At 36.9% G+C, this 27646-nt stretch overlaps 1 protein-coding gene across 1 annotated transcript in view; it reads right to left on the bottom strand.

The window, feature by feature from the left end:
- The window catches only part of SKAP1 (src kinase associated phosphoprotein 1), a 278148-nt gene that overhangs the window by 193816 nt on the left and 56686 nt on the right, over positions 1-27646 (bottom strand). The window contains exons 3-4 of the mRNA XM_042914773.1: positions 25165-25190; positions 7147-7263 (exon numbers count right to left, since the gene is read on the bottom strand). Of these exons, the coding sequence (XP_042770707.1) occupies positions 7147-7263; positions 25165-25190 (143 nt within the window). The remainder of the gene's footprint in view (positions 1-7146; positions 7264-25164; positions 25191-27646) is intronic.

Here is a 27646-nt window from a genome sequence, read left to right as displayed (position 1 = left end):
GGCTTGACCCTATCAGTGAGAAGGAAGCAAATAACTTGTTGTATTTAGGCCATTAACTCTCTCCACCTACTAGGGTACCAATGACCGAGCCTGCAATAGGTTTCTAACATTCCAAGTAGAGCAGCCCTAAAATATGCACATTTTCTTCCAAAGTCATCAGCAGGATTTGGCCTAAGATTTACTTGATCAGTAAGGTCACTTACTGCTAACCACTGCGTCGTTAATTCACATACCTCAGTAAACACTGTAAGATGTGCAGTTTATTTATTCTGTGACACAACATGATTTAATGCCAAAATCAGGCCTCATACATGACTCAGAGCAACAGGGGTCTCAAAGTGGCTTGTGAACAAACATTTTTTTTTTTTTTACTCCTTGAGCGGAAAGTCTATCAGGGGTGCTATGAGTAGACTAGCTTAATAAATGGAAATTCTAGAGATAGGATTTCAGTTCAGTAAGAGGAAACCTTTTAAAACAAATTACAGGTCTTTATAAGTATCTAATAACATGACCTTGAAAATGTAAAGCAAAACACAGAAAAATGGATAAATCTACAACTATAATCGGAGATTTTAATGCAAAACTTTCAGCAGATAAAAGAAAAGCCAGGATATAAAATATTTGAAGAATACTATTTATAAGTATAAAAACAGTAAGAGTGTGTTAAATAAATACTGGGGGAGCCACACAGCACATAAGCATAAATTGATCATTACCAGGCCACAAAAGAAATCTCAACAAAGTCCCAAGAATCTAAATAATATGTTCTTAGACTATAATGTAATAAAAATTAATAGTTAAAATAGAAAAGCAGGTTTAAAAATCCCTGTAAACTAAAAAAAAAAACAAAATAAAAACTGGGAACACACACACACACACACACACACACACACGTGCGTGTGCACACGCTTCTAAATAACACGTAGGTTTAAAAGGATATCATCAGAGGAATTACAAAACACTTAGAAAGGAATTGTCAATTATAATGAAAGTAGCACATATCAAAGGATGCAGTTGAAGTGGTATTTAGAGGATAGGTTTTAGCTTTGAAAACATTTATTTTGTAAATGAACACTATATTTGGTGGAATAAGAGCAATAAGGAGAATGATATGTAAAGCCCATAAGAATGGGTGTTTCAGAGGAAAACTACGCAGCTAACCAAAACTCTTCACAATGCAGCACTCTATTGGAACCCTACCTCCACCCTCTACCGGTGGATTGGATACTCCATTCTTGGCCAAGTAGTTAATTTCTCTAAACCTCAATTTTTCTTTTTTTACCTGTAAAATGGGGATAACAGGATCTTCTTTAGGCTGGTTTGAGAATTGAACGAGATGATCCACAACAAGCACTTAGGGTAGCACAGTGCTCAATAAATGGTTCCTGTTACTATCATCCCTTCCGACTCCCAGACGGCATGATTCTAACTTTGGTACAATGAAATTTAAGACAAACATGAATTCCAGCCAAAAAAGTCTAATCAATAAATTAAGTCCATTTTTATTTCACAATACTAATAGAGTTTTATTGAAAATACATTCTTCCTGCCATTGGGGAAGATATTAAAATACTATTCTCTTCCTATTACTATAGAAATGAAACACACAAGGATCAACAAAAGCTAGTCTACTGTTGTTCATAATATCAAATCCAAAAACAGACTTCTATTTCAGAACTAAAATGAAAACAGAAATGTAAAAACAAGGAAAGTGCTAAACATAAAGCTGTGAAAGACGGATTCTCTTCATTTTCAAAATGTTCTATATATTTTCTAATGTACCTTTCAAAAGGGGCCTGGAGTTGAAAATGGCCTCTGTTAAATGGGTCTGCAATTTCTTTGAAATCAAGTAGCATATAACAAATTGATCAAAAACAGGTTTTCACATATTCATTATTACTCTTCTCCAAAAACGGTTATAGCTATTTAACAATTCTGATTCTATTTTTCATTTCACTGGAGAATAAGAACTTTCTCTAACTTTTGACAACCTGATGTAAAACTAAACTCTAAAAACATTCTTTCTTACTTCTTCCCAGATTTATTTGTCCAATATCCATTCATTCCTTTTTCTTTAATTAGAATGTGATAATATATAATACATAATAAATAATATACCGTCACAGACTCTGGGTTTCTTCTCCCAGAAAATAATTTTATTTTTTCTTTTTCTTCCAGAAGGAGTCACTATACCCTGTTTATAGAGTACCTTCCCCAACCGATCTGCAAAAAATATATATACGTACACTTATCTTTTAAAAATGTATACTAATGAAATAATTTTATGGACACATTAAAATCCATCGTATATTTTGGACAATGAAAGCAATTAAATCTTGAGCTTCATAGCTGGCTGGCTTTTGTACATTAATTATATCCAGTGTTTCATAGTAAACTTCAATATGGTAGAAACTACGCCTCCTTAGGTTTAGAAATCTAAGTGTTATTACTTGTTAGTAAGTTTTCATTCCCATGCTGTGACTATGCTCTTATTTGTGGGTGTCTCTCCACAGGGTATAGCCTGCTGTTCTCAGATTGAGGGCATTTGCAAAGGAAAAGGAGAAGAAATTGTGATTAGGTAGCAACATGCTCTCATTTTTATGCATGGTTTAGCCTGTAACCTTGGTTTTCTTTTTTCTTTTCTTTCTTACTTTTTTTTTTTTTTTTTTTTTTTTTGAGCTGTGCACCTGGCCAGGTTTCTATATGCTTCTAGAGCTCTTTGTAGCCTTCACAAAAGCATGATCCAAACACGACACGCACCATGGCTTCTCACACTGACGTTATGGGTGGATGGGTCAGACCGTGTGTCCTTTTATAATTGTACATTTAGGATACTGCTCTGGCTGGAGGTGGAATTCAACAAAGCTGAAATATTTTAACAGTGACATTTCATTTTCTAATAAAGATATAAAGTTCCAAAAGTCTAAAACAACGGACACAACAAAAAAAGTCAAAGAATATCTTTTCTTCCTAAAGGATCACCTTAGCTATTTCCCCAGCAAATGAAGACATTTTTATATTTGTTCATTTGTCTGCTCATAACAGTGTGTTTTCCCAATGAGATGGTAAACTCCATAGGACAGGGACTATGTCTGATTTTTTTACTGCATATTTCACTTACTGCTTAGCACAGTGCCTTGGTAGTACCTTGTAATCTCTAAAAAAGTATTTAAAATAATGAATAAGTAGCATATCAAATGTTACTGTTCTCAATAATGGTAAAATCTAGTTATGTCTAGGATATAGCATTTACTGAAAATTTTAACATCTTTAAAACCTCCTTAATGTCACAGGAAATGTATGTATCTTTACTTTTTAGGGGAAGGAAACAAACATTTATCGTGCCCACTATGCATCAGGCACTCAGGTACTGTGCTGGTTTCAGTGCTTTGCAGAAACTCATATTAAAACATTATCTCCCTCTCTCTCTTTTTTTCCCCTTTGCTCCTTTGTTTCTTAGGTTCCACATATGAGTGAAATCGTATGGTATTTGTTTTCCTCTGACTGACTTGTTTTGCTTAGTGTAATACTCTCTAGCTTCATCTACGTCATTGCAAATGGCAAGGAAAAAAAAAAGAAAAGAGAGAGGGAGGCAAACCATGAAATAGACTCTTACCTAAAGAGAACAAACTGACGGTTACGGGGCGGGGTGGGGGGGCGGGGGTGAGTGATACAGATGAAGGGGATTAAGGAGTGTACTTGTGATGTGCACTGGGTGTTGCGTGGGAGTGTTGAATCACTACATTGTGCCCCTGAAATTAATATTACACTGCATGTTATCTAACTGGAATTTAAATAAAAACTTTAAAAAAGTGAAATTAAAAAAATATTTTAAAATAAACATTATTTCAACATCCTACAATCAAATTTCTAACACATAAACAATCTATTCCTACCTCTGGCATTGACTATGTCCCTTTGAGAATTCTCTTAACTTTTTTTTTTTTGAGAATTCTCTTAACTTTTAGGCACAAAACTATAAATTAAAATCAATGAAGTAAGAATTTAATATTACTAATATAGTTAGCTCCTCTCTTATGGGGAACCATTATGGAGCAAAGTTTCCACCTTGGAATTTTCCAGATACTAGGTTTACCTCTTTTAACACTATTTTTTTTTTTTAATTTCAACTATTTTTTTTTTTATAAATTTTTTTAACATTTATTTATTTTTGAGACAGAGAGAGACAGAGCATGAATGGGGGGAGGGTCAGAGAGAGGGAGACACAGAATCTGAGACAGGCTCCAGGCTCTGAGCTGTCAGCACAGAGCCCGACGCGGGGCTTGAACTCACTGACCGCGAGATCATGACCTGAGCCGAAGTCGGCCGCTTAACCGACTGAGCCACCCAGGCGCCCCTAATTTCAACTATTTTTAATGAAACTACTTTTAAGCAAACTTTCCGTATCTGTATAGTCTTAACCAAAATGTCTGAAACATTTTTTTTAATGTTTATTTGTTTTTGAGGCACAGAGAGACAGAGCACGAGCAGGGTAGGGATAGAGAGAGAGAGGGAGACACAGAATCTGAAGCAGGCTCCAGGCTCTGAGATGCCAGCACAGGGCCCAACGCGGGGCTCGAACTCACAGACCGTGAGATCATGACCTGAGCTGAAGTCAGATGCTTAACTGACTGAGCCACCCAGGTGCCCCCAAAATGTCTGAAACATTAATCCATCTTCTTTATCTTTATTTTTATCTCCAACATAGATAAGGAGAGTGGTAAAGATAGTAGAGTGGTTAAAAGCAGAGGTTCTAGAACTAGACTGCATAGGTATAAATCCTGGCACTATTGCTTACTAGCTGTGTGATCTGAGATAAGTTAACTTCCCTGGGTCTCCGCCTCCTTCTCTGTGAAATGAGGCTAATCCTAATATCTACCTCTAGGGCTCTTCACAGGATTAAATGGTGATATATGCAAAGTACTTAGAACACAGATGCAAGGCACACAGTAAGTGCTCAATAAATGCTAGCTAAAAAAGTTTTACTTTATTAAGGCACTGAGCTCTTAGTTTGGGCCACTTATTTCTACAGTATGATATGGCCCCAGTGTTTTTAAGTTCCTATATAAATTTTATTTCTTTACAGATTTTGTTTTCTGTATAAGTTTTTAGTTGTTTTCTTCTTTCTCACCTCCATATTATTTAATTGATGCCTCTAAAGTGCCCCTTCTTCTAACTTGATGTTTCATCCTACTGTGGGTTGAGAAATCAAAACATGCTAATGGTTATAAATTTGTAAGGAGAGGAGGGGCGCCTGGGTGGTTCAGTCGGGTTAGTGTCTGACTTTGGCTCAGGCCGTGATCTCACGGTTCCTGGGTTCGAGCCCTGCATTGGGCTCCGTGCTGACAGCTCAGAGCCTGGAGCCTGCTTCGGATTCTGTGTCTCCCTCTCTGTCTCCCCCTCTCCTTCTTGTGTAGGTGTGTGCGCACGTGCTCTCTCTTTATCTTACTCTCTCTGAAATAATAAATGAATAAACTTAAAAAAAAAAAGGAAATTTGTAAGAAGAGGAATCCCAGTGAGGGCCTCAGGGGTCTTCCCAAGAATATGGTATGTAAGTGTTAACACAGCACTCGGGAACATCTATTCCCACTTAGAGGTCTTTCTGGCTAACTTATTGTGTTCTCAGCTGTGTTTGGGAAAGTTGGAAGTACCAAATAAGTGACCTATGGATTAATGAGGTGCTACTGTTCTAATTCTGTCAAGCATTAGGTTAATCAAAAACAAATGGAAGGTTGGTTTTTTTAATGTTTTGCACTGTTAATTTTCTAAAATTATAATAAACCACCAGTGCAACTATTAAGCTTTCAATCCAAACAATGTTTTTAAGTGTAATACTTGAGTCAATATACAGATCCTAAATTGTAAGCCCCAATTTCTAAAACTTGGGTATTACTAACTGCGTTAGTATACAAATCTCAAGCAAAATAAAATGTTTCTGCACAATGGAATTCATAGTTCTGATGTGGAGAAAATATGAACTGTCGAATGGGCTAAATGAAATGAGATTTAATGGATAAGTGAACTAATATCACACCGTATATTAGCTAACTGGAATTTAAATAAAAGCTTCAGAAAAAAAAAAGAATTAATGGATATGTTAAAAAGAGAAAGGAATTAGGGATTGTGAACTCTCGGCAAATGCCAAAGTCATAGGGAAATCTGACAGAAAAATAAATTAAAAGATTACAGGCTAATGAAGAGAAATAAGGAATAGTTTACCAACTTTACTCCCAATCCCTAAGTGAATAATATGATTCCAATTTAATATTCAGTTTAGTAGCATCTCTACCTTTTTCCCCCCACTGAAAAGGCACAAGAGAGGCTTTGGTAAGATAACCGTGTGCATCAGTGATGATCAAACCGTCTGTTCAAGTGGCCAGATGCCAGAAGAGGCACAGTGAACCCCCACCCTTGGGATATCTGAGCCTGAGCCAGAAACTAGCAGCCACTAAGACAAAATTTTTATATTCATGTATCTTAAAAATTAATGCATATTTTGCATCCCACTCTATTACATACCAATGTAATATAAAATTTAATATAAAAGTAATGTTTGTAACAGTTGAATTATTTAACTCCTCTCATTCCCAAATCTTCAAGGAAAATGAATGCTCCATGAAGATTTACATTGTGGTTCTTGTGGCTTCCACTTCCCTTTGAATAACACCAACATGGTCAGAGAGGGATAGGTGAGAAGCATGGATAAAAATCATATCTTACTATAATATTATCGGTTCAAGGGTCTCAAATAATCCACAATAAATCAATAATCCAATAATCACCAAATGAAAGCTCCAATTCTCATGCAACACTGTGAAACTAAGAAAGCTGTAAGACGGTGAACTGGGCAATCTTAAAATGCCCTCTTAGCTTTTGAGCTACAGTTCTTATAAAAAGATCAATAACGATGTCTTCCTGCTCCAGCATGGAATTAGTGTTTCCCTAAATACATTAGCTTCAGAAGTATTGACTTACCTAGGAAGATCAGCACCACAACTAAACAAATAGTTGTTCTTTGCAAACTAGTGATTACCAATACAGAAAACTCACTGAAGTCAGCTTGGTTCAAAATGACAAAAGGCAAAGACACCAAGACAAAAAGTAACAAAGTGCGGTCAACCCAAGATCCAGAAAGATGACACTCACCCTCATCCTGATAATCGGGCAAAAAAGGTGCATCTGATGTGAGAGAGGGGCCATGAGTTCCACTATGGTTATCATCAGAGCTGTCCTGTCCAAGGAAACTTTCAGCTTGGTCTCCCCCTGAGGGATAAAAAAGGACAAAAGTCAGGTCACACTTGGGACATCTTTATAAAGGTCTTCGTAGATTTCTTCTGCCATTCACCCCAAACCCCCAAAAGATAACATGGCCACTATCCATTAACATATGAGGAAAAAATAAATAAGAACCAACTTACCTGGCTGGGAAATTTTCCATTCAACTAACTAGAACTTAGAAACGGTTATCAGAGAGTGGGGAGACCTCTTGCCACCAGAAAGAAACTTCTCCACCACACTTAAAATGAGAACACAGCTATATAAATATGCATTCGTATTTACTTGTCTTCCATTAATTACAGCCTTTACTCTGAATGCCTGTTTCTCTATATATTTCCAAATAGGATAGAATAAATCACACAAAGGGTTAACCTGTACATAATATAATGTAACAAGGCCAGTATTCTTCCCTTCTCTGAAAACTAAGAGCCTTAAAAACAGAGAGAACCTAGACTTTGCTGGATTCTATTCCAATTTAAATCACTACTTGTTTTGCAATCTTAAGAAAGTTCTCTCTTTATAATTCTAGTTTACAGCCCATGCAACCAACCTCTTAGGAATTCTAAAAGCCCTAAGAAGGTAATGTTTGTTCTGTAAAATGGCTTTGATGAAAGGTAATGTATATGCAATACTGAATTATGCAATTAAAACAATGCTAATCCCTTTTGGGTGTTTTCAACATACATTGGATTATATTTTGTAGAAGTGGCCCATGCTATTATGATACTTTAAAAGGTTCAGATGGAAGATGTTCGATCATTCAGAAACCGGAAGAAAAGACTCTGCATTGCAAATGGTTTCCTTAAAATCCCCCAAACAGAGGTACAGTGTGCTGATAAAAGGACACCAACAGCTGCTCAGTTCATTTCACAAACATGAAAAGGGGATTTTCAACTGAATTTAATATTATCTCAAATACTAATTTCCAAAGGAAATCACCAATGCTAATCTCCGTAAACACTGTAGAGTTTTGGCCCTGGATTTCAACGAGGGAGCAGTGAAACCAAACAACCTACATAGAATCTGTATTGCCTCACTTTAAAGGTTTATTTCCTACAATTAAACTGGAAGGATAGGGAGGATATAAAATGATGAAAAGAGAATGGCTGTGGCCTTCTCTTTCCATAAATTAGATGATCGTATCTAGACTCCTCTACGAATACTCAATGGTAGGTAGCTTGTCCATAACTGAGTTGAACACCTGCATATATAGGACTTTAGAAATAAACTATGGGCTTTATTGTGGAAAAGAAAAGTTTAAAACAAGACAACAGCACCCACCACCACCACCTCACACAGTAGTTGTTGGTCAGAGCCAGAAGAAATGCTCTCCTTTATTAGGCTACTGATCAGCATACAAAGCTGATTACGGTTATGCTTAAAGTATCACTGCGAAATTTCGCCTTTATAACCAGAAAAATTTTCAAAACCTGGACTGAAGGTTAAATGACTCAAATTTTACATCACTGCAAATCCACTGAAATTATATTATCAATACAACCTAATGGACTGCGTTGGCAAGTAACCTGAAAGTGAGCTGTGAGGTTAAAGGAATTTTAAAAATTTGAGCCAAACCAAAATCCATTAAAAAAAAAAAAAAAAAAAAAGAAGTAGCAGTTTGGGTTGCCAAGCAAAATTTAACATTTGTAGGATATACTGAACATTATCAACTATCGTTCTAGACTCAATTTTCTGCTGGCTTCAGAAATTTGACAAAACTACTCTTACATATTCTAGCATTCCAGACTTTTTTTTTTTAAATAAGCAGATCAGGAGGGGCTTTGTTTTGTTGTGTTTTAATTACTTACTTACTTAATTTTTTAATTTTAGTAAAAGGCGAAAGATTTATGCGATCTGAAGAGAAACCAGAGCATAATTTTTTAATTTTAGAAAGAGAGAGTGCACGAGTTGGGGAGAGGGGCAGAGAGAGAGGTGGGGGAATGCATCCCAAACAGGCTCCATCCCACAAACCTAGGATCATGACTTGAGCTGAAATCAAGAGTTGGACGCTCGACTGAGCCACCTGGGCCCCCTGTTTTGTTGTATTTTAAATGAAAATTTTATTTTGGTATAATTTTAGATTTATTGTAAATATTGCAAAGATAGTACAGAGGGTTCCTGCACACCCTTCACCTAACTTCTCCCAATGTCAACTTCTTACATAACTAGGCTATGTCTGTCCAAACCAAGAAATTAACATTGGTACACTGCTATTACCTAAACTATAGACTTTATTTGGATTTCACCAGTTTTTCCACTAATGTTCTTTTTCTGTTCCAGAATCCAATTCAATTGGATTTAGAGTCTCCATTTAAAAAAATCTCATCCAGGGGCGCCTGAGTGGCTCAGTCAGTTAGGCATCCAACTCTTGATCTTGGCTCAGGTCATGATCTCACAATTCATGAGATCGAGTCCCGCATTGGGCTCTGTGCTGAGCATGGAGCCTGTTTGGGATTCTCTCTTTCCCTCTCTCTCTGCCCCTCCCCCACTCACACTTTCTCTGTTTCTCTCAAAATAAATAAACTTAAAAAAAAAATCTCGTCCAAAATACCTGCCTGAATTTGGCATTTGATTTATCAACTTCAAATGGAAAAGTCACTTCCATGTGGTTCCTATGGTTTCTGGACATAGTTACCCAACGGGGGCTTTTAACAGCCATTCCTGTGCCAAATATAAGGCCATGCTTTTGTAAAGTATCAACAGCAAAGGTATACAACTCGATGCAGCAAAAACAGAGCCTGGGTCGGTACTAAAAATGGTTGTGGTGGGGGAAACATTTAAAAATATGTTTTACATCCAAGCATAATTAGTTCCTGATGGTGGAAATGTTGCTAGAAGTGTTTTTAGCGTCACATCAAGTGGCCCAACTCCCTTGGGCACACACAGAAAAAAGCCTATAACGGTATATAAATAGACACTCCCGTGTAATTAAAATGATTACAACTACTCAAGATGCATGGGTGAAAAGTTTTATAGGAGAACCAGCAATTACTGTGGTCATTTTGGATTTGTTTAAGTTGAGGACATCATTTTTCCTTAAAACATAACCGCAAGTGGTCGCTGGATTCATCTGCAGCTCTGAGAATCGCAGTTCCAAGTGGCCACTACCGTTGTCCAGTGGGATCAGACATAAATGATCCCGAACTATAGTGACAGACACTTCCATTCAGCAGCTCTACAATTAGGGCTTAGAACTCCATCTGCTTAGAGTGGCTTTCTCACAAGCAAGGCCCCTTGCCACTAGAGACACGCTTTCCCATTGCAACTTGCTCAGAATCAATATATTTCTACACAGATATATATTCTCACACACAATATCTCCATTAATCACATCCACCACCTCTGGTCCCTTTTCTTTGTATTTCTGTACAAGATCTGGGGAAACTATATCAAGTGTTCATCTGCTATTAGCTGGTAATTTGCTGCTCTACCCTAAGTGTCATAAGAATTGGGCACCGGATACACTCCTCAGTATATCCAATGGCAGTTCTCCTCTGAGTATCGTGCTGAGGGGCCTATAAGAGGGATGATTTCTCTATTGTTCGTTCCTGAGAGTCAAACTCAATTTCATCCATGCTCCATAGAATGATAAGTTGGGAATTTCTGAAGTTTGGAGCAGAAATATAAAGCAGCTTTGTGTCAGGTGTGAGGTAATTATTTGCTAGGGTTTCTGTGCTATTTGTTTTTATTCCCTGTGTTTTCATTAACAGTTAATGAGTCCCACCCCCCCCCCCCAACTCTGAAACAATAGCTTGGCCACTAGAAGTTGGCTTTTTTCTGCCATGGATTCAACCAGCTGTTGCTGCTCCATAAACTTTATGGAGAAGTGAATTAGACTGCTAAAAACTTTCATTTCCTAATTCAATTCCAAATAAAACAGGGGGAAAAAAATGAACCATGATGATGTTCCCCTTGTAACTATTTTCACTCCTAGCAAACCCATCTGATTCTTAACTTACAGGTACTATTTAGGGACAAAAACAGGCCATAATGACAACTTTACCAAAGAACTGAAAACAGACTGAAAGCAGTTTAAGCATAAAAAGTAACATGACAGTTAACAAATAGATAAAACATATAAGTGTATGTTTGCTTATTCAACATGTAAAGGCTCAATGGTTTTTCCACGTTAGTATGAAGCCATCATCTTTTACTTCTAATTAATTGTGAGCTCTATTATAAAGACTTTATTCACGTCTGCAACCAACTGTTTCTATGGTGTGGTTCAAAATTCCTAGGGTTTGCTATCGCTTCACCAAGTACCTCTGGATAAAATCAGGAAATTGAAATTAATGTAGAATTGTCTGCAATTTTTTGTTCTTTGTTTTTATTGTTGCTGTTGGAAAGGAACACACGACTTCTGACTCTATTTAATATTTAAGAACCCATGAGACACACAGCTCCCTCTTTAAACTAATAAATCCTAAAGAAAATGCTATAAATAAAGGTCCCTGATCCAAATCCAGTTAGTTTTCATGCTTCATAGCATTAATATTGCCAGGTTTTCACAGACCAATTTAATGGTAATGCAGTTCCCAAAGCTGAACTAAGGTAAGATTAGAAAAACTGCTGCTTATTATTCCTTATTATAACCATTCACCTAAGTTATTGAATATAACACCAACTAGAACAGGTTGGGTACATATGTGCCCATATATGTGAAATGTTCCTCACATGTAAATATGTTATGGAGCCCATTTGCAACACCAAAGCTAAAGTTCTGTCAACACTTGTGTTATAAATTAGATAACATTTTGCACACACTCATGCATTAGAAAATGTATGGTGTTTCCCACAGAACATCTTAGAAGCTTCACTGATTTCTAAATATCCATTTGGATTTACGTGGTTAGTCCTTGTGATTAATCCATGTGTAGTGAAGGTCTCAAATTCTTCTCCATTCGATGCAGCCTGACTTCCTGGCCATCCCCCGCCCCCCAACATCTAGCCATAACTCAATGTATAAATATTCTTTTTTTCCCCCAAGGCCCTGGCAGTGAGTGTAATAGTACCGAATGTCATTAAGTCTACAGAACAAATGATAGGTCAGGTAAAGAAAGTTCCCATTTATCATTCTTTTAAAAAGCTGCTCCAAGTAGATCTTGAATGTACAAGAAATAAATTGAGCTTAACGTTAAGTTTTTTAGCTCATGATACTGTTTACTAATTGTATTATTTTCAACATGCTGAGAATAACAGCCTTCTTAAGAACTTTTAGGGATATCATTGCAGAGAATAGCAGTCCAAATGATTAGAAATGGGATCAAATTGCTTAGACGCTTATAGCACAGTCACTACAACATCTGTGAATCCAACAACCAAAAGTGCAGCATAGCTTAATAATATTTCAAAAATGAACTACACCTGTCAGTGGGGGGGTTGGACAGGAAAATACCCAGGGGAACAAACTGAAAAGTTTTTTTTCCCCCTCCTTCAAAAAAGTGGTCTTTTATGATGCAGTTTTTCATTTTGACCAGTAGGGTGGGCTGCAGTGTGTAGCATCATCCTAGTTCTTAAAAAAGAAAAAAAAAAAAAGGTAGCCACCAAGTGAACCTTCCTGCTCCTACCCCTCCCCCACCAGAAAACGCTGAGATTTTTAACCCTTTTTAGGTTTCACATAAGGCATAACTTCTGGACATTAACAAACTGGAGGGCTGGCAGCAACAAATACAAACCAGATAATTGTATATGTGACAACGCACACTTCATAAAGCAAATTATAGCCTGTCAGCAATCATTCTGGCTTTATAATAACACATTCTATCTACTACTGTTATCGTTCAACTGGTACTAAAATGGAGCCTGCTGGGTTAGAATATTTTCAATAGTAATGAGACTTTGACAGAATTCAAAATATGTAAACCTAAGTATTTGGTATATATGGATAAATACAATGTAAAATAAACGCATTTATCATATGTCAACCAGGCGATCATAACCTGGAATTATTGGTTCGTAGTTCTGTTTTCCTTGGACCACTGTATTTTTCAGTGTTTAATTCTTATTATGAAGCTATTCAACTGAATTCTCCACATGCTTTGACTTACAGGAGAAAGCTATAGCAAGAATAACAATATAACAGCTTACTGAAGGCTTACTGGGTACAGGCTCTAGGTCAAGATTCTTCACATACTATCTCATTTAATTCTCAAGCTAATCCTGTGGTATGTTATTATCTCAAAGCTGCAGATAAAGAAATTGAGACACAGAGACTAAATAACTTACCTAAAGTCACATAAGTGACTCATAAGTGGCAGAGCTAGGCTTTGACCCCTTGTTGTCTGGTTCCTAAGCTCTTGTTCTAATCCACTGAGCTGTACAGTCTTCAAAACTGTATGCTTCCTAAATCATGATCATTACTCAAAGGCAAAGCATACTGAATGACCGTCAATGACTTGGATTTATGGCCTATGCTATTAATTAGTGTTTTGTTCTTTACTTGGGTGAAGTAAATCTATAATCAAAAGTATAAATCATTATAAATAGTAGTAGTACTAGTAACCACATTAGGCATTGAACTAATCAACAAAGCCAAATGTGGTCAGTGATTTCGCGAAGAAGGAGCTGGTTCAATTCACGGGTTCAAATTTATTGGAGTAGTATTGTTGTAGGGATTTTAATTTTAATTTTTTATATATTTTTTTATTTGACAGAGAGAGCACTAACGCAAGTTGGGGAGTGCGGCAGAGGGAGAGAGACAGAATCCCAGCAGAGGGGGAGGGAAAGAATCCCTCCACTCAGTGTGGAGCCTAACCCAGGGCTCAATCCCACCACCCTGGGATCATGACTCGAGCCAAAATCAAGAGTTGGACGCTCAACAGACTGAGCCACCCAGGAGCCCCTACAGTGACTTTTAAAATAACACCTTTTGGCATGGATTTCATGCTTACAAAAGATAGTCTTTTGTAAGTCTTACTGAAAACTTTGGGTTTTGTCCTATCAATATGTTGAAATTTTTTTCCAGCATCTTCTGTTTGATTTTATTGAATCCTGGGTATTTTTGACCCTGCCTCATAGAAAATGGGCCAACATACTCCACACCCAAATGCAGTTCTGACCTGGCTTAATTAAAGAATGTACTTCTTTTCTGGCACTATCATCTTTTAAGTCTCACAGTAGGAAAATGCCTCAAAAAAGATGTAATTACGTATGAATGCAGCAATTTTATGACTATTGGTTCAACCTGCTCTCTCCTCCCATCTTTTTTGTTTCCTTCTCCCAAATAACAAATTGTAGTAGTCCTTAGCAATGACTTCCAGTCCTGATGCATTCTAGGATCTATTATACCTCAGTTAGTTTACCCATATTTCTTCTTCTTGAGAGAAACCGTAAGGCCAGTTGGACCCCAGTATCTTCTGCTAAAGAAGAATAGAACTCCATGATCTATAGGGCGAAGATCAGATGTAAGAAAAGAATCCAAAGAGTAAAAATAAAACAACATATAATAAAGAATAGACTGTGGGTAAGATTAGCAGGCCTGAAAATGTGAAATGACTTTTTTTTAAGTGTTTATTTATTTTTAACAGACAGAGTGTGAGCGGGAGAGGGGCAGAGAGGGAGGGAGACACAGAATCTGAAGCAGGCTCCAGGCTCTGAGCTGTCAGCACAGAGCCCGACGCGGGGCTAGAACTCACAAACCAGGAGCTCATGGCCTGAGACAAAGTCAGACACTTAACCGACTGAGCCCCCCAGGTGCTCCTGGACACGAAATGACTTTTAGCGTACTGAAGAGAAGGTGAGTTGTCTTTGAGTAATACAGACCTCCAATACCACTGACGCTGAAATGGCAGAGGGTGACAAGGTTCAGCCTCCCCACGCCTACCCCACCTCAAAAAGAGGTGTTCGTGTATGATAACAACACGTAACAACAAAATCAACAACCAAAATCTCTCACTACCAACAATTCCATTCAATGTTTGGTCCTTTTTGGAACAGAAGTTTCACATGAAAGAGCATTTCCTTGTTTTTAAAATTTATTTTTGCTTCTTCATTAGGGTATCGCTAACACGAGGAAAGTGCACAAATCTTAAGGAGGGTAAGTGGGTGTTGCATTTTAAGTTTAGGAAAATGCCGTCTGGTGATGAACTGTGATCAAGAACCGGGTCAGGCTGGCAAGTCTGCGTAAGTACACGTCAGCTGACAAGGGTAGGTGTGAAGGTTGGTTCTCTTACTCTTTGCCTCACAAGAGTCAGCAGGAACTGGAAGCTTCATTTTGCATATCATATAATTCCCTTGTCCATAACTAAGCCATCCCTTTCCTGTATTAGTGGTACTTCGGCCATCCTGGTAAACAGTAATTATTAAACAAGTTTCTGAGAGAAGTATGTGGTGATGGGCAGCACAGCGAAAAATTACTGCTGTATAATTAGGCTCGACCATCACATTATTTAGCCTCCAAATATCAAACAAATTCACTGGGGTTCAAGTCCAAAGACTTAACCTACTTACTCACAGAAGTTTTGAGCAGAAAAGCAAAAAATGTTATGTTCCACTTTACCTCACATTACACATTTCTCTCAATATTTTGTGTCCACAACATGAGAATTCATTAGAAGCAGAATTCCTGAAGTAGATTAGTTCTTATGCCCAAACTTTCGGTTCAGAAACTACTCCTCACATACTTTTCTGTATTATCCAGGGAAAATACTCTCCAAGAGAAATCACTTATATGTTTTTTTTCCTCAACAAAAGTTCCCAGACTAATCAAACTTAAAGCAGTCATTTATTGATCAGTTTCATTCTTTGCATCTGCATAAAAACAAGAAATTTCATGAACTTTTAATGACCACATATGGAAAAAAAAAGACTGAGATGGGGTAAGAAAGGTGTTCTTTATCGATGACCATGGGTATCATATGATACTACTTTATTATCTACTTTTAAATTCACTTTTAAGTGATAAGTCAACCTAACACACGTATATATTGCTGGCCCTCAAACACTAAACAACAGAGAATGCCGTTATTTCATACCATCATCAGGATTCTGCCTGATGTAAATTCAAATGTAAAAATAAGTAAGTAAAGGAGACGGAAAAAAAATCTGAACGGACATGAAACTACCAAATCATGATTCTACTGAAAAAGAGCTCACTATTGTGTTAAACGAGGTCGTTTTGTGAGCTTTTTTTTTTTTTTTTTTTTTTTTTTTTGCCTCCAGTTTTATTGAGATATAACCGACATACAACATTGTATTAGTTTTAGGTGGACAAAATCGTGATTTGTATATCTTGTGAAATGATCACCACTGTAAGTTTAGTCAAAATCCATCGCCTCATATAGCTACAAATTTTTTTTTCTTATCATGAGAACTTTTAAGATCTACTCTAGTCAACTTCCAAATATACAATACAGTATTGTCAACTATAGTAAACTTCTTTATTATATTTAAAAAAAAGTTAAACATGCCCAGAGCAAAAAATTCCAAACATTACAGGAAGGTATATAATGAAATCTCATTTTCCTTTGCTTCTCTTGGTTCTTCTCTCCAGAGGTAACCATTCTGGGGGTTTCTGAGCATGCCATAAATTTTTTATCTCAATGTAACAAGAGTCTGTGTTAGTGGATTTTTTTTTGAACAAATGTTAGTATTTGTCCTGTTCTGTAATCTACTTTTCTTCCCATTCATTTATCTTGGAGGTTCTTCCATATCAGCATATATAGATTTATCTCATTTCTCATTTTAACCAATATTTAGTTAAAAATAATATATACACGTGGTGAAAATTCAGATAGTACCAAAGGATATGAATAATGAAGCTTCTTTCTTCCGCTCATCTGGATATCCCCCTCAGCAGAGGTTACCACTGCTCATAGATTCATGTGTATCCTCCCCAAAATATTCTATACCTGAGTAAAAAGCAAGCACATGTGCAAGATACATGTACACACACAGAGAATTGTACACTGTGTGCCCAAATTGCCCTTTTATTTAACAATATGCCTTGGAGAACTTTACATGTTACACATCTATATGTATTATGTTCTTTTAACTTGTATGTAATATTCCATTAAATGGATGTGACGTACTTTATTCAACTAGTCTCCTAATGCTAGACATTCAGGTTATTTGGAGTCTTTCCTATTCTAAGGAATGCTTACATATAACTCATAGTGTAGAGGACACAGAAGGCAGCAGCATCTGATTCCAATGATTTTTTTCCTTCAACTGTATTAAATCCAGTTTTTTTCTTTCTTTTTTTGACCAACAATAGGTTTTATTTTTTATTTTATTCTTTTCCAATTCTTTTTCTTACATCTCAATATCATCTACTCCAGAATAGAGAATTTAGAAAGAACATAAAAATCTTAGAAAACTTTAACACTGAAAAGAAAAAAAATTAGTCTTTTCATTAAAGAAAAATCTTAACTCTTTTTGGCAATAGCTACAAAACAGTGTATTAATTTTAAAATATACTGGTGCACTCTTTTTGAAAAAATGCACCAAACAGTAGATGTATAGGAAGTAAAATATTTGAAAAGGTATCAAAGTCAGTAATTAACTTCAGAAACAACTTGTGTGTATATCCACTTTCTACAGATGAATTTGTATAAAATGTAGCAAAAAAGGAAAGGGGGAAAGGCCTAAAGGAAGTCAAGTCACAAAAGCAGCTGTCAAGATTGTTGATGCTAAGAAGTTGGGCTAAAGCCAAAGGCAAGAGTATTCGTCCTGTGTACATTTCCCGTTATTAAATCCCCAAAAGACATAGAAAACATTCTGGAAGACTTCTTTATAAAAAGTAGTATAAGTTAGGATATTCTAGGTTCATAACCAACACTTGTGTTTATAAAATATTAGCATTCCAGGAATAGTGATAGAAAAGATATTTAACAATAAATTACAAATATTGTAAATTCAGACTTTTTCTTACAGTTGCAAACACGTCATAAATTTGGGCTGTGTTTCTTTGTATAAATCCTACTTACGACTGTGCTAAAGCCTTCTGGCATGAATGCAAAGAGTATTTTCATAAATAAAACTTAGTAAAATCACTGTACACTCCATTAATTTAAAAACACTTCTCTTCAACTTCAAAGGGAGACCCTTTTCTCCTTTTTTAGTGCAAAGATGGTGTTTCTTTGCTGCGTTAATGGTTTGCTTCTTGTAGCTGTCATAACTACATGCCCCAAGTATGTGATAGTAAGAGACGAGAAGTTAAATGACATCTTTGCTTCGATTCAACATGTCTCAGACATTACAGAGCAGCAAGCTCATCAATCTAACCTCAGAAGTGCCTACCAATACAAATCCTGCACATACATCCTTTAAATGCAAGCCTCACAAATATATACATGGCCCTATACTAGGGTTCAGCTGGAATAGATGAATTTTATGGGAAGACATGACGTACATATTGTTTAAGTTCTATGCATGGATTTACTCACATAGACCTACTTTGAAACATAAAAATAATACTTTGGTTTTGTGTGTAGTAAGTAACTACCAGGAAGCAAGCACTCCCCCTGAGTTTGTCATAGCATTGTAATTTCTTACAACTCACAATAACTATGAAGTAGATATTATTAGCAACATTTTGTAGATGAAGAGGTTATGTCACTTGCCATAGCTCACACAGTTTGTAAGTAGAGGAGCTGGCATTCAAATTTACCTCTGATGTCAAAACTCATGCTCTTTCCATCACAAAACATTAAACTTGAGGTTTTTTTTTTAAAAAGGCTAACTATTCTATGTATTTTGTGCCCGAGACACATAAAATATCTAATGCATTAATGTACTAGTTCTTACAATAGAAATATAAGAATAATGTCACATTTTAAAAAATTCTCAACCTGGATTTCTTTTTCTTTTATCTTTGCATTATGAGAATTTTAAATGCATACAAAAGACAAAACAGTGTAATAAACCCCCATGTACACATCATCCATCCTCAACAATCAGAGTCAATTTATGACCCATCTGGTCTAATATACACCCCCACCCCATTTCTTCCTTCCTCTCCCATACTATTTTGAATACTATGTCAGACATCTATTACTTTATCTTTCAATATCACAGTGTATATCTCTCTAAGATAAGGACTCTTTAAAAATATATATATATAAGCATAACACCATTGTCACACCTAAAATAATAACAATAGATTATTTTTAAATTGAAGTATAATTGACATACTATCTCCTGCCAGTTTCAAGTGTACATCATAGTGATCCAATATTTACATATACTATGAAATGGGCCCCATGATAAGTCTAGTTAGCATCTGTCATCATACAAAGTTATTACAGTATTATTGGCTATATTCCCCATGCTGTACATTACGTTCCTGTCACTTATTTATTTTATAACTGGAAGTTTGTACCTCTTAATCCCCTTCACCTATTTCACCCACTCTGGTGACCAACAGTTTGTTTACTATATCTATGAGTCTGTTTCTGTTTTATTTTGTTTGTTCATTTGTTTTGTTTATTTTTCTATTTTTGTTTTTTAAATGTTTATTTATTTTTGAGAGAGAGAGACAGAGACAGAGGCAGAGCACGAGCCGGGTAGGAGCAGAGAGACAGGGAGACACAGATCGGAAGCAGGCTCCAGGCTTCGAGCTGCCAGCACAGAGCCCCATGAAGGGCTCGAACTCACAGACTGTGACATCATGACCTGAGCCAAAGTTGGGACGCTTAAGTGACTGAGCCATCCAGGTGCCCCCATTTGTTTTAGATTCCACATATAAGTGAAATCATATGGTATTTGGCTTTCTCTGACTGATTTACTTCACTTAGCATAATGCCCTCTAGGTCGATCCATGCTGTCACAAATGGCAAGATTTCATTCTTTTTAATGGATGAGTAATATTCCATTGTATAAATCTACCTCATCACCTTTAACCATTCATCCATCAATGGACACTTAGGTTACTTCCATATCTTAGCTATTGTAAATAATGCTGCAGTGAGCATAGAGAGATGCATATACATCTTTGAATTGGTGTTTTTGTTTTCTTTGGATAAGCACCCAGAAATAGAATTGCTGAATCATATGGTAGTTCCATTTTTAAGTTTTTGAGGAACCTCCAAACTGTTTTCCATAGTGGCTGCACAAATTTACATTCCCACCAACAGTATGTAAGAGTTCTCTTTTCTGCACATCCTCGCCAACACTTGGTATTTCTTGTCTTTTTGATACTAACCAGTCTAACAGGTGTGAGGTGATATCTCATTGTGACTTTGATTTGTATCTCCCTGATGATGATGAGTGAAGCTGATCGTCTTTTCACCTGCCAGTCGGTCATCTGTGTATCTTCTTTGGAAAATGTCTATTAAGTCCTCGCCCACTTTTTAATCAGGTTGTTTGGGGTTTTTTTGTACATTAAGTTGTATCTTTATATACTTTGGAATTAACTCCTTATCAGATGTATGATTTGCAAATAAATATCTGTCTCATTCAGGAGGCTGCCTTTTCTTTTTGTTGATGGTTTCTTTTGCCGTGCAAAAGCTTTTTACTTTGATGTAGTCAACAGTAGATTCTTAACATAAATTATTCAATGTTAAAATTTCTAATTCTCTCACAGATATAATTCTTTATAGTTTATTTGACTCAAGATGAAAATGAGGTCTACACATTAGTTGATATGCCTTTTAATCTCCTTTTTTTTAAGTTTATTTATTTATTTTTGAGAGAGAGACAGAGAGAGAGAGAGAGAGAGGGGGTGGGGAGGGGCAGAGACAGGGAGAGACAGAATCCCAAACAGGCTCTGCACTGTAAGCGTGGAGCCCAACGCAGGACTCAATCTCACAAACTGCGAGGTCATGACCTAAGCTGAAATCAAGAGTTAGACACTTAACCGACTGAGCCACCCAGGTGCCCCTCACATCTCTTAAAGCCTACAGTTAATAAGGCTTTATAATAACATTTTCTTTATTCACTTTGCATTATTTGCTTATGCCAAACTATATTTTTAGGCAATTTACTTTGATAAGGGATATAGGCTTGCCATTTCATAACAGGGTTTTTAAGGTTCACACAGTAGAAATTTTTCATATTAAAATATACTGAATAATTTTCTCAGAAACTCTCCACACCCCTCATGAAGATACTCAAAGAATCTTCAAGCTGGCAAGAAATTTCACAGGCTCATAGTGACCACTGGATTAAAAAAATTATTTTTGTTGTTATATATATTTACATATGGTCTTTCTTAAATTTTTATTTAAATATCGTGTCATTTGCTTTAGACTCTGGGTCCATGGTGGGCAATTTTTCTACTATTCATGATAATGTTTTTCCAGTAATAAATTTCTAATTAAAAACATTATACCTTGTAATTCAAATCTGATTAAACTATAACTGTTGATAATTAACTTGTTTTACAACAAGGGAAACTAAACAAAATGAGGTATATCAGTTTGCTTAATGCCACAAAGTCATACTGTCATTATATCCAAAAAGTAAAACTAATGTTTAACATCTGATCAATATCTTGCTTTAGATACCTGATTCATGAAATGTAAAAGCTCTACAGCAAAGATCCCAGTGAATTTTCTTTGTAACTTTAAGTGAAACATTAAGTAGAAAAAAAAGTTCTTAAAGCAAGCAGGACTTGAATTGTGAAAGGAATCTATGTCTTATTAAAAAATAAAAATAAAAAGCTTTTCCCACATTCTCCAATCATATTTGAGCTCATTAAAAGAGCTCTTTCACTTCTGTTCCTTCCACATGAAAATAAGCTATTTGGATTATGTTTTATTTTCCCCATGTTTCATTCTTTGTTAACAAACATCATTCAGGAAGGTGACTGTGGGCCAATAAGAAAATTTGGGTGGAAATGTGAGGGCAAGAATTGCCATTAACACACTCGTAAATGCACACTACATTTTCTCACTGTTCACTATGCCCAGGTACTGTGCTAGGGCTTATACATATTACCATTCGTCCCCGTAACAGCACTGCAAATGAGACAGTAAAATACAGTGAGCAAGAGCATGGGCTCTGGGACTATGAATGAGCATGAGGTTTCTTACTGTACTTACTACACTAAAAACCACTGACTTGTATACTTTGAAAGGGTGAATTTTGTGTTATGTGAATTCTATCTCAAAAAAAAAAGCATATGCTATGGAGTCAGCCTGACCAAGTTAGAATCCTTGAGGGGCACGACATTGAGCAATTCTCAAACTCTCTGTGCCTCAGTGCCCATGTCTGTCAAATGGGTTTATTAGTACCTGCTTCATAGGGCTGTTCTGAAAATCAAATAAGAGAACACATATATAGGACTTAGCACAGTGTCTGGAGCATCTCCCATTTTATAGATAAAGAAGCTGAGTTTCAGAGAAATTAAGCAACTTGTTAAGGTCACATGACCTTTAGCTAAATGTTTTGGGTGGGATTTGAACCAGGTCTGTCAAGACTCAACGTCCATGCCCTTTCTACCATGGCATGTTTCTTCTCTAGACTAGGGACAAGACTCTCCCTAACACTATTCAATGGTCACCCTTCTACCACCTTAAACCCGGGGTTTAATGGAATGATAGGTAAGAAAGAGTTTGTTTGCAATCTTTTCTATCTCGGGGCAGTCCATCCTCCCAAGCATCTTTCTTTAAAGGTGACCCTTTCAACACATTGTACCAACTCATCACAGACTTTCCCATAACCAGATGTTTAAATGTGTACTACTAAAGAGATGTGTAAATAAGAGATCTTTTATAATTAAGAACTATTTTCCTCCCAGGCACCAGACTCTAGTTTAGTCCAAATATCCTGAAGAACACAGGTGTGTATTTAGGCAAATGCACGGAGTTAATAAAATTCATCCCATCACCTTCCTGCATGAGGATCCTGCCATAGATAAAAATGGTAAGAAAGTTTGAGGCCATCATTTCTGTCCTTTCTCATTCCCTTCCCAATACTCCCTAGTCTTCCAGGGCTTTTTAAATTCTTTTGCCAGCTGTTCTCTTATTTACATATTCTTATTCTTTTCATATCCCTAAAATGTCCTATAGTGCCTTCCAGAGACCTGTTAGTGCCCCCCTGCCCCGCACACTCTGCCAGTTTCTGAATGTGCAATCAGCTAAGATCTGATCAAAAGAGCAAGGTAAAAGATACTCCGTCAAAAAAATGTCTTAGGGGGAAGAGCAAGGCTGGGGCCAAGACATAAGTATGGGTTTTCCAACTTGATCTTTCCTTACTTGTGCTTCCAAATGAGCAAAGAATTTGCTACCTATATCCAATCATTGTTGAGAAGCAAATAGAGTTGTCTGTTCTAAGTAAACTCTTCAATTGTTCCGTTGGTTACTCTACCTCTGTCCTCTAAGAGACAAAGGCTGTGTAGAAGTTGCCATAAACTGGAAGGTGACTGCAATGCCACCACTACAAGAATCTGGTAAGATCTGCCCTTTGTCTCTGTGGTCCCATATAGTCTCCTGTGTTAAACTCCAAAGTATCTTCTCTTCACAACACATTACTATGCTGTATCTCTGACACCAATTCTTTATTTCTCCTTTAGGTAATTAATTCTACTCTCACAGTTCCATTCGTTTCTGCCAGTTCACATTCACATTCTAGCCCCTGTGGATTTTGGTTAACATCTGTTAAACCCTGAACTATAGAGGGCCATTGCCTGAAGAGCATATTTCATAGTCTGCAAAGCAAACTGCTACATTATTACATATAATTCTCTATTCTCAGTCTATGTTTTTAGCCATAAATGCTTTAGGACAGTGAGATACACAGTAATACATCACATTATTTAAAATACTATAAATTTAAAAAATATTATAAATACTACAACCAATGTACAAGAGTCAAAAGCCTTTAAAAGTGTAAGGTATTTATTTCTGACTGTTTTTAAAGAAAACCTTATATAGACTTGAAATACACTAAAAGTGTGAGCTAGGAAAATTAAAATTTTCATATAACTAGTATCATTCCTCACAATTTGAATTTCTCTATGGTATTACTGCTAACTGACAATGGATACACTGACAATATTAAGAGCAAAAAAAAAAAAACCTGGAAAAGTTTGCAATTGATTAAAAAAAGTTTTAGAGCAAAATAGTTCATAAAACTATTTGCAAGCTTGATCTAAAACACTCTGTGATTCTCTGAAAAAATGAAAATCCCCCATTTATAATAGGTTAATAATCAATATTCAGAATGAGGTTTCTGACATTCTCAATCAGAGTACTAAAAAGGAAAAAAATGCATATAGTTGAAAGACACCCCCTCAAACTGAATTCAGGCAAAAAAAAAAATCCAATTTTGAACCTTTTAAAAATATGTTCTAATCCTGTCCTTTTTTTTTTTTTAATTTTGCACACAGCTGTCTGTTGTAGTTTTTAGAATCATGCCAGATGCTGGGTTCATCAAGCAAAAGCAGGAAAACAATGGTTTGAAAGCAATTAGAAGCACCGAGGCTGCAGTGAGGCTCATATTAAAATGTGATAACACTGTTCTAGTGGGAATTTCAACACTACTCTATTTCTGACATTTCTCTGCTGCCAGACAGGCAGGCTGCGTGGAAGACCACTGTGACCAAGGAGGTAACAAACTGGAATTTATTTCTGGAGCAAATGAAGGATTAGCTGAGTTGGAGCCCTCCCAAGGTTTTTATTATGGACTCGGCCACCATTTTATTTGAATGCTACTGGATCCTGTTGGCATCTAACAAAGCTCAAGGAGTAAAAGCATATTATAGCTTTGGTTTGATAAAATAATCTAGTACCAATCCACTCAGAAGGCAGATGCATCACAGCCTCTTGTTGCTAAAAAGCAGGGCAGGGGAGCCCAGCAGGGTGAAGGTTAATTAAACACTCCACTAACTTTCCTTAGATATGGCTAATACCATTCTGTGTAGAAGCTTGTTTAGAAGACACAGAAGTAAACAATACCATCCACACATTTTTAGTGTGAAACCATAAATGGTCAAAAAGCACTCACCTTGGGGCTGAAAATCCCAATAGTACCTGAAATACAAGGAAAAGAATGGAAATAAGTCAAACATATGGTAGATACAGCACCTAGCCCAAAAAGCTTGCTAAATAGTCAATAACCAGCCACGCCACTACCCACTCTGAGAAAAACCAAAGCGTCCCTGAGATTTGGAAGATTCTCAATGGCCTGAAGGCAACATTTAACTCACTGTAATTCAGAAAATTTTGACCATATTGCTGGAAAGGTCCTGAGAGGTTACCTAGCCATCCATGGTCCAGAGTTTCTCATCAGGAGCCCTACAGGCTTTGAGTATGACAATTCTTTGTTGTGACCTGTCCTGTGTATTACAGGACAATCAGCATCACTGGTCCTTGGCACCAAACACCAGTGGCACTCCCACTTATAATGACAGCCAAACAGCATCCCCCCACCCCCCAAAACATCCTCAAATACTTCTAGGCATAAATTCTTAATTTTACAGGTGAAACCCAAACAACTGACTTAAGGTCACCTAACGTTTGAGTGTCTATGCCAGGATTGGGGCTCTTACAATTCACTGTGTCATTCCATCACCTCTTTTATTTTGGGATATCATTGGCAAAGCCAACAACCCTTAAAGTCTTAAACCTAATGAAATGGCAGTAGCAGAAAGGATCATTTGTAAGTCACCTACTTGGAATCTAATAGCACTTTCCCCCATAGAAGCAATGTTATATATGGCGGCTACCCACAAAAGTCTACTGTACTTTGGATTCCATTTCCTCCTGCCTTCACAGGAACCTTACATTATTCTGTATTGATTTCCTTTTGTATATATTCAACCTCTTCCTCTCAATGTGGCCCTTTCCATCAGTATTTATGCTTGTATAAAAATAAAGCAAACCCTCCCTCACTTTCTTCATATCCCTCCATCTGCTATCCTCTTTCCCTTCATATCACAGTGAAATTTTCAAGAAGTGTTGTCTGTAGTTTCTCTCTGTTTTCTCACCTCCCACTCACTCCCCGACATACTCCAATCTTGCTTATAGTAACCACACATTAATTCCTGTCATGGACATAGTGAATTCCATGCCACTAAATAGAATGGATATTTTTCTATCCTCATCTTAACGTCTCAGGAATGTGTATGTGCATTTGAGCACCTTTTTCCTTGGCAGAGAGTCCAGAGTTATTTTTTAAATCAAATTCTTAAAGGAAATCCATAACCCAAAAAAAGATTTAGAAAAAGGCAATACATAGGTAATAATGGAGTGTCTTCCAGCATACCCACAACTGAAATAAGGTGAGGCTACTTGAGAGAGTATCATCCCAGTGAGTATCTAGGTTATTTCTTTATAAGACAAAAATTCAGAAAATGGAAAAGAAGGAGATAAGTGGGGAGTATGTTGCCATAATTCAAGATGAATTTGTGGGAAACTACGAAAGATAAGGAAGAGAAGATGGTGAAGCCTCCTGGTTGACTTCTCGTATTCCTTTCTTTTCCCAGAACAGTTCCAGGCTGGCAATCAGGTGAAGAGAAATGTAAGATACTTGGATGATAGGGCAGGGAAAGTTCAGGACAGCTCTGACATGTGCAGTGGAAAGACAGAGAGGGAATAAGAGGAAGAGGTGGGAAGGGTAAAGCAGCAACAGCTGGGAAGAAGGGTGTCCATGCTGATATAAAGGCATATGGAGATTGAAAGTGGCTGTAACTTAAGTTGCATAAATTAGTATGATGGGTCAATCTCGCCCTGGCAGACAGCGCAGCTTCCCACTGTACCTGGCCACTGTGAAGAGTTTTTCCATAAAACTCCTTTCTATAAAAAACAGCTAATCAAGCAAATCATCAAAGGGATGAGCAACTTTCCATCTTCTCTTGTGCCACAGCTCTAGCCCCTGATTCCTATAGTTACCCAACCTCCAATTCAATAGAAATAGAAATTAGAATGTGAGTCTGTGCAAGTGTGTGTGTGTGTGTGTGTGTGTGTGTGTGTGCGCACATGTATGCATGCATGCGTGTGTGCACTTCTCTTGCCAAAATGTATATGAAGGCAACAGCAGGAACTTTGCTAACCAATGTGGTTCTCATTTATTGACCCAGAAAAAAAATGGAGCCATGCTGTGGCAGTTTAAAGGCCAACTCTTGGCAAATTATTAAGTAGGCAAAATATGTTATTGATGATCTCAACCTCTTCTTTTGTCCTCTCTCCCCCACAACCCCTACTACAATGCACACACATATCTTCAGTTCCCCTCTCTACCTACTGTAAAGTGCCCCTGGGTTCCTGCTTTCTCTTTTTAGTTAAGAAGATCTTATAAGTTCACATAACGCTTATGTTTTATTTTTTAAATTTTATTTTAAAGGGGATGGAGATGAGCAGAAGGAAAGAGAGAGAGAATCTTAAGCAGGCTCCACACTCAGCATGGAGCCCAACGCAGAGCTTGATCCCTCAACCCTGGGATCATGACCTGAGCCAAAATCAAGAGTTGGACATTCAACTGACTGAGC

Source organism: Panthera leo, chromosome E1, assembly GCF_018350215.1.
Source record: "Panthera leo isolate Ple1 chromosome E1, P.leo_Ple1_pat1.1, whole genome shotgun sequence".
NCBI lineage: Eukaryota > Metazoa > Chordata > Mammalia > Carnivora > Felidae > Panthera > Panthera leo.
The sequence above is the reverse complement of the archived record's forward strand: the minus strand, read 5'-3'. Positions and strand labels throughout refer to the sequence as shown.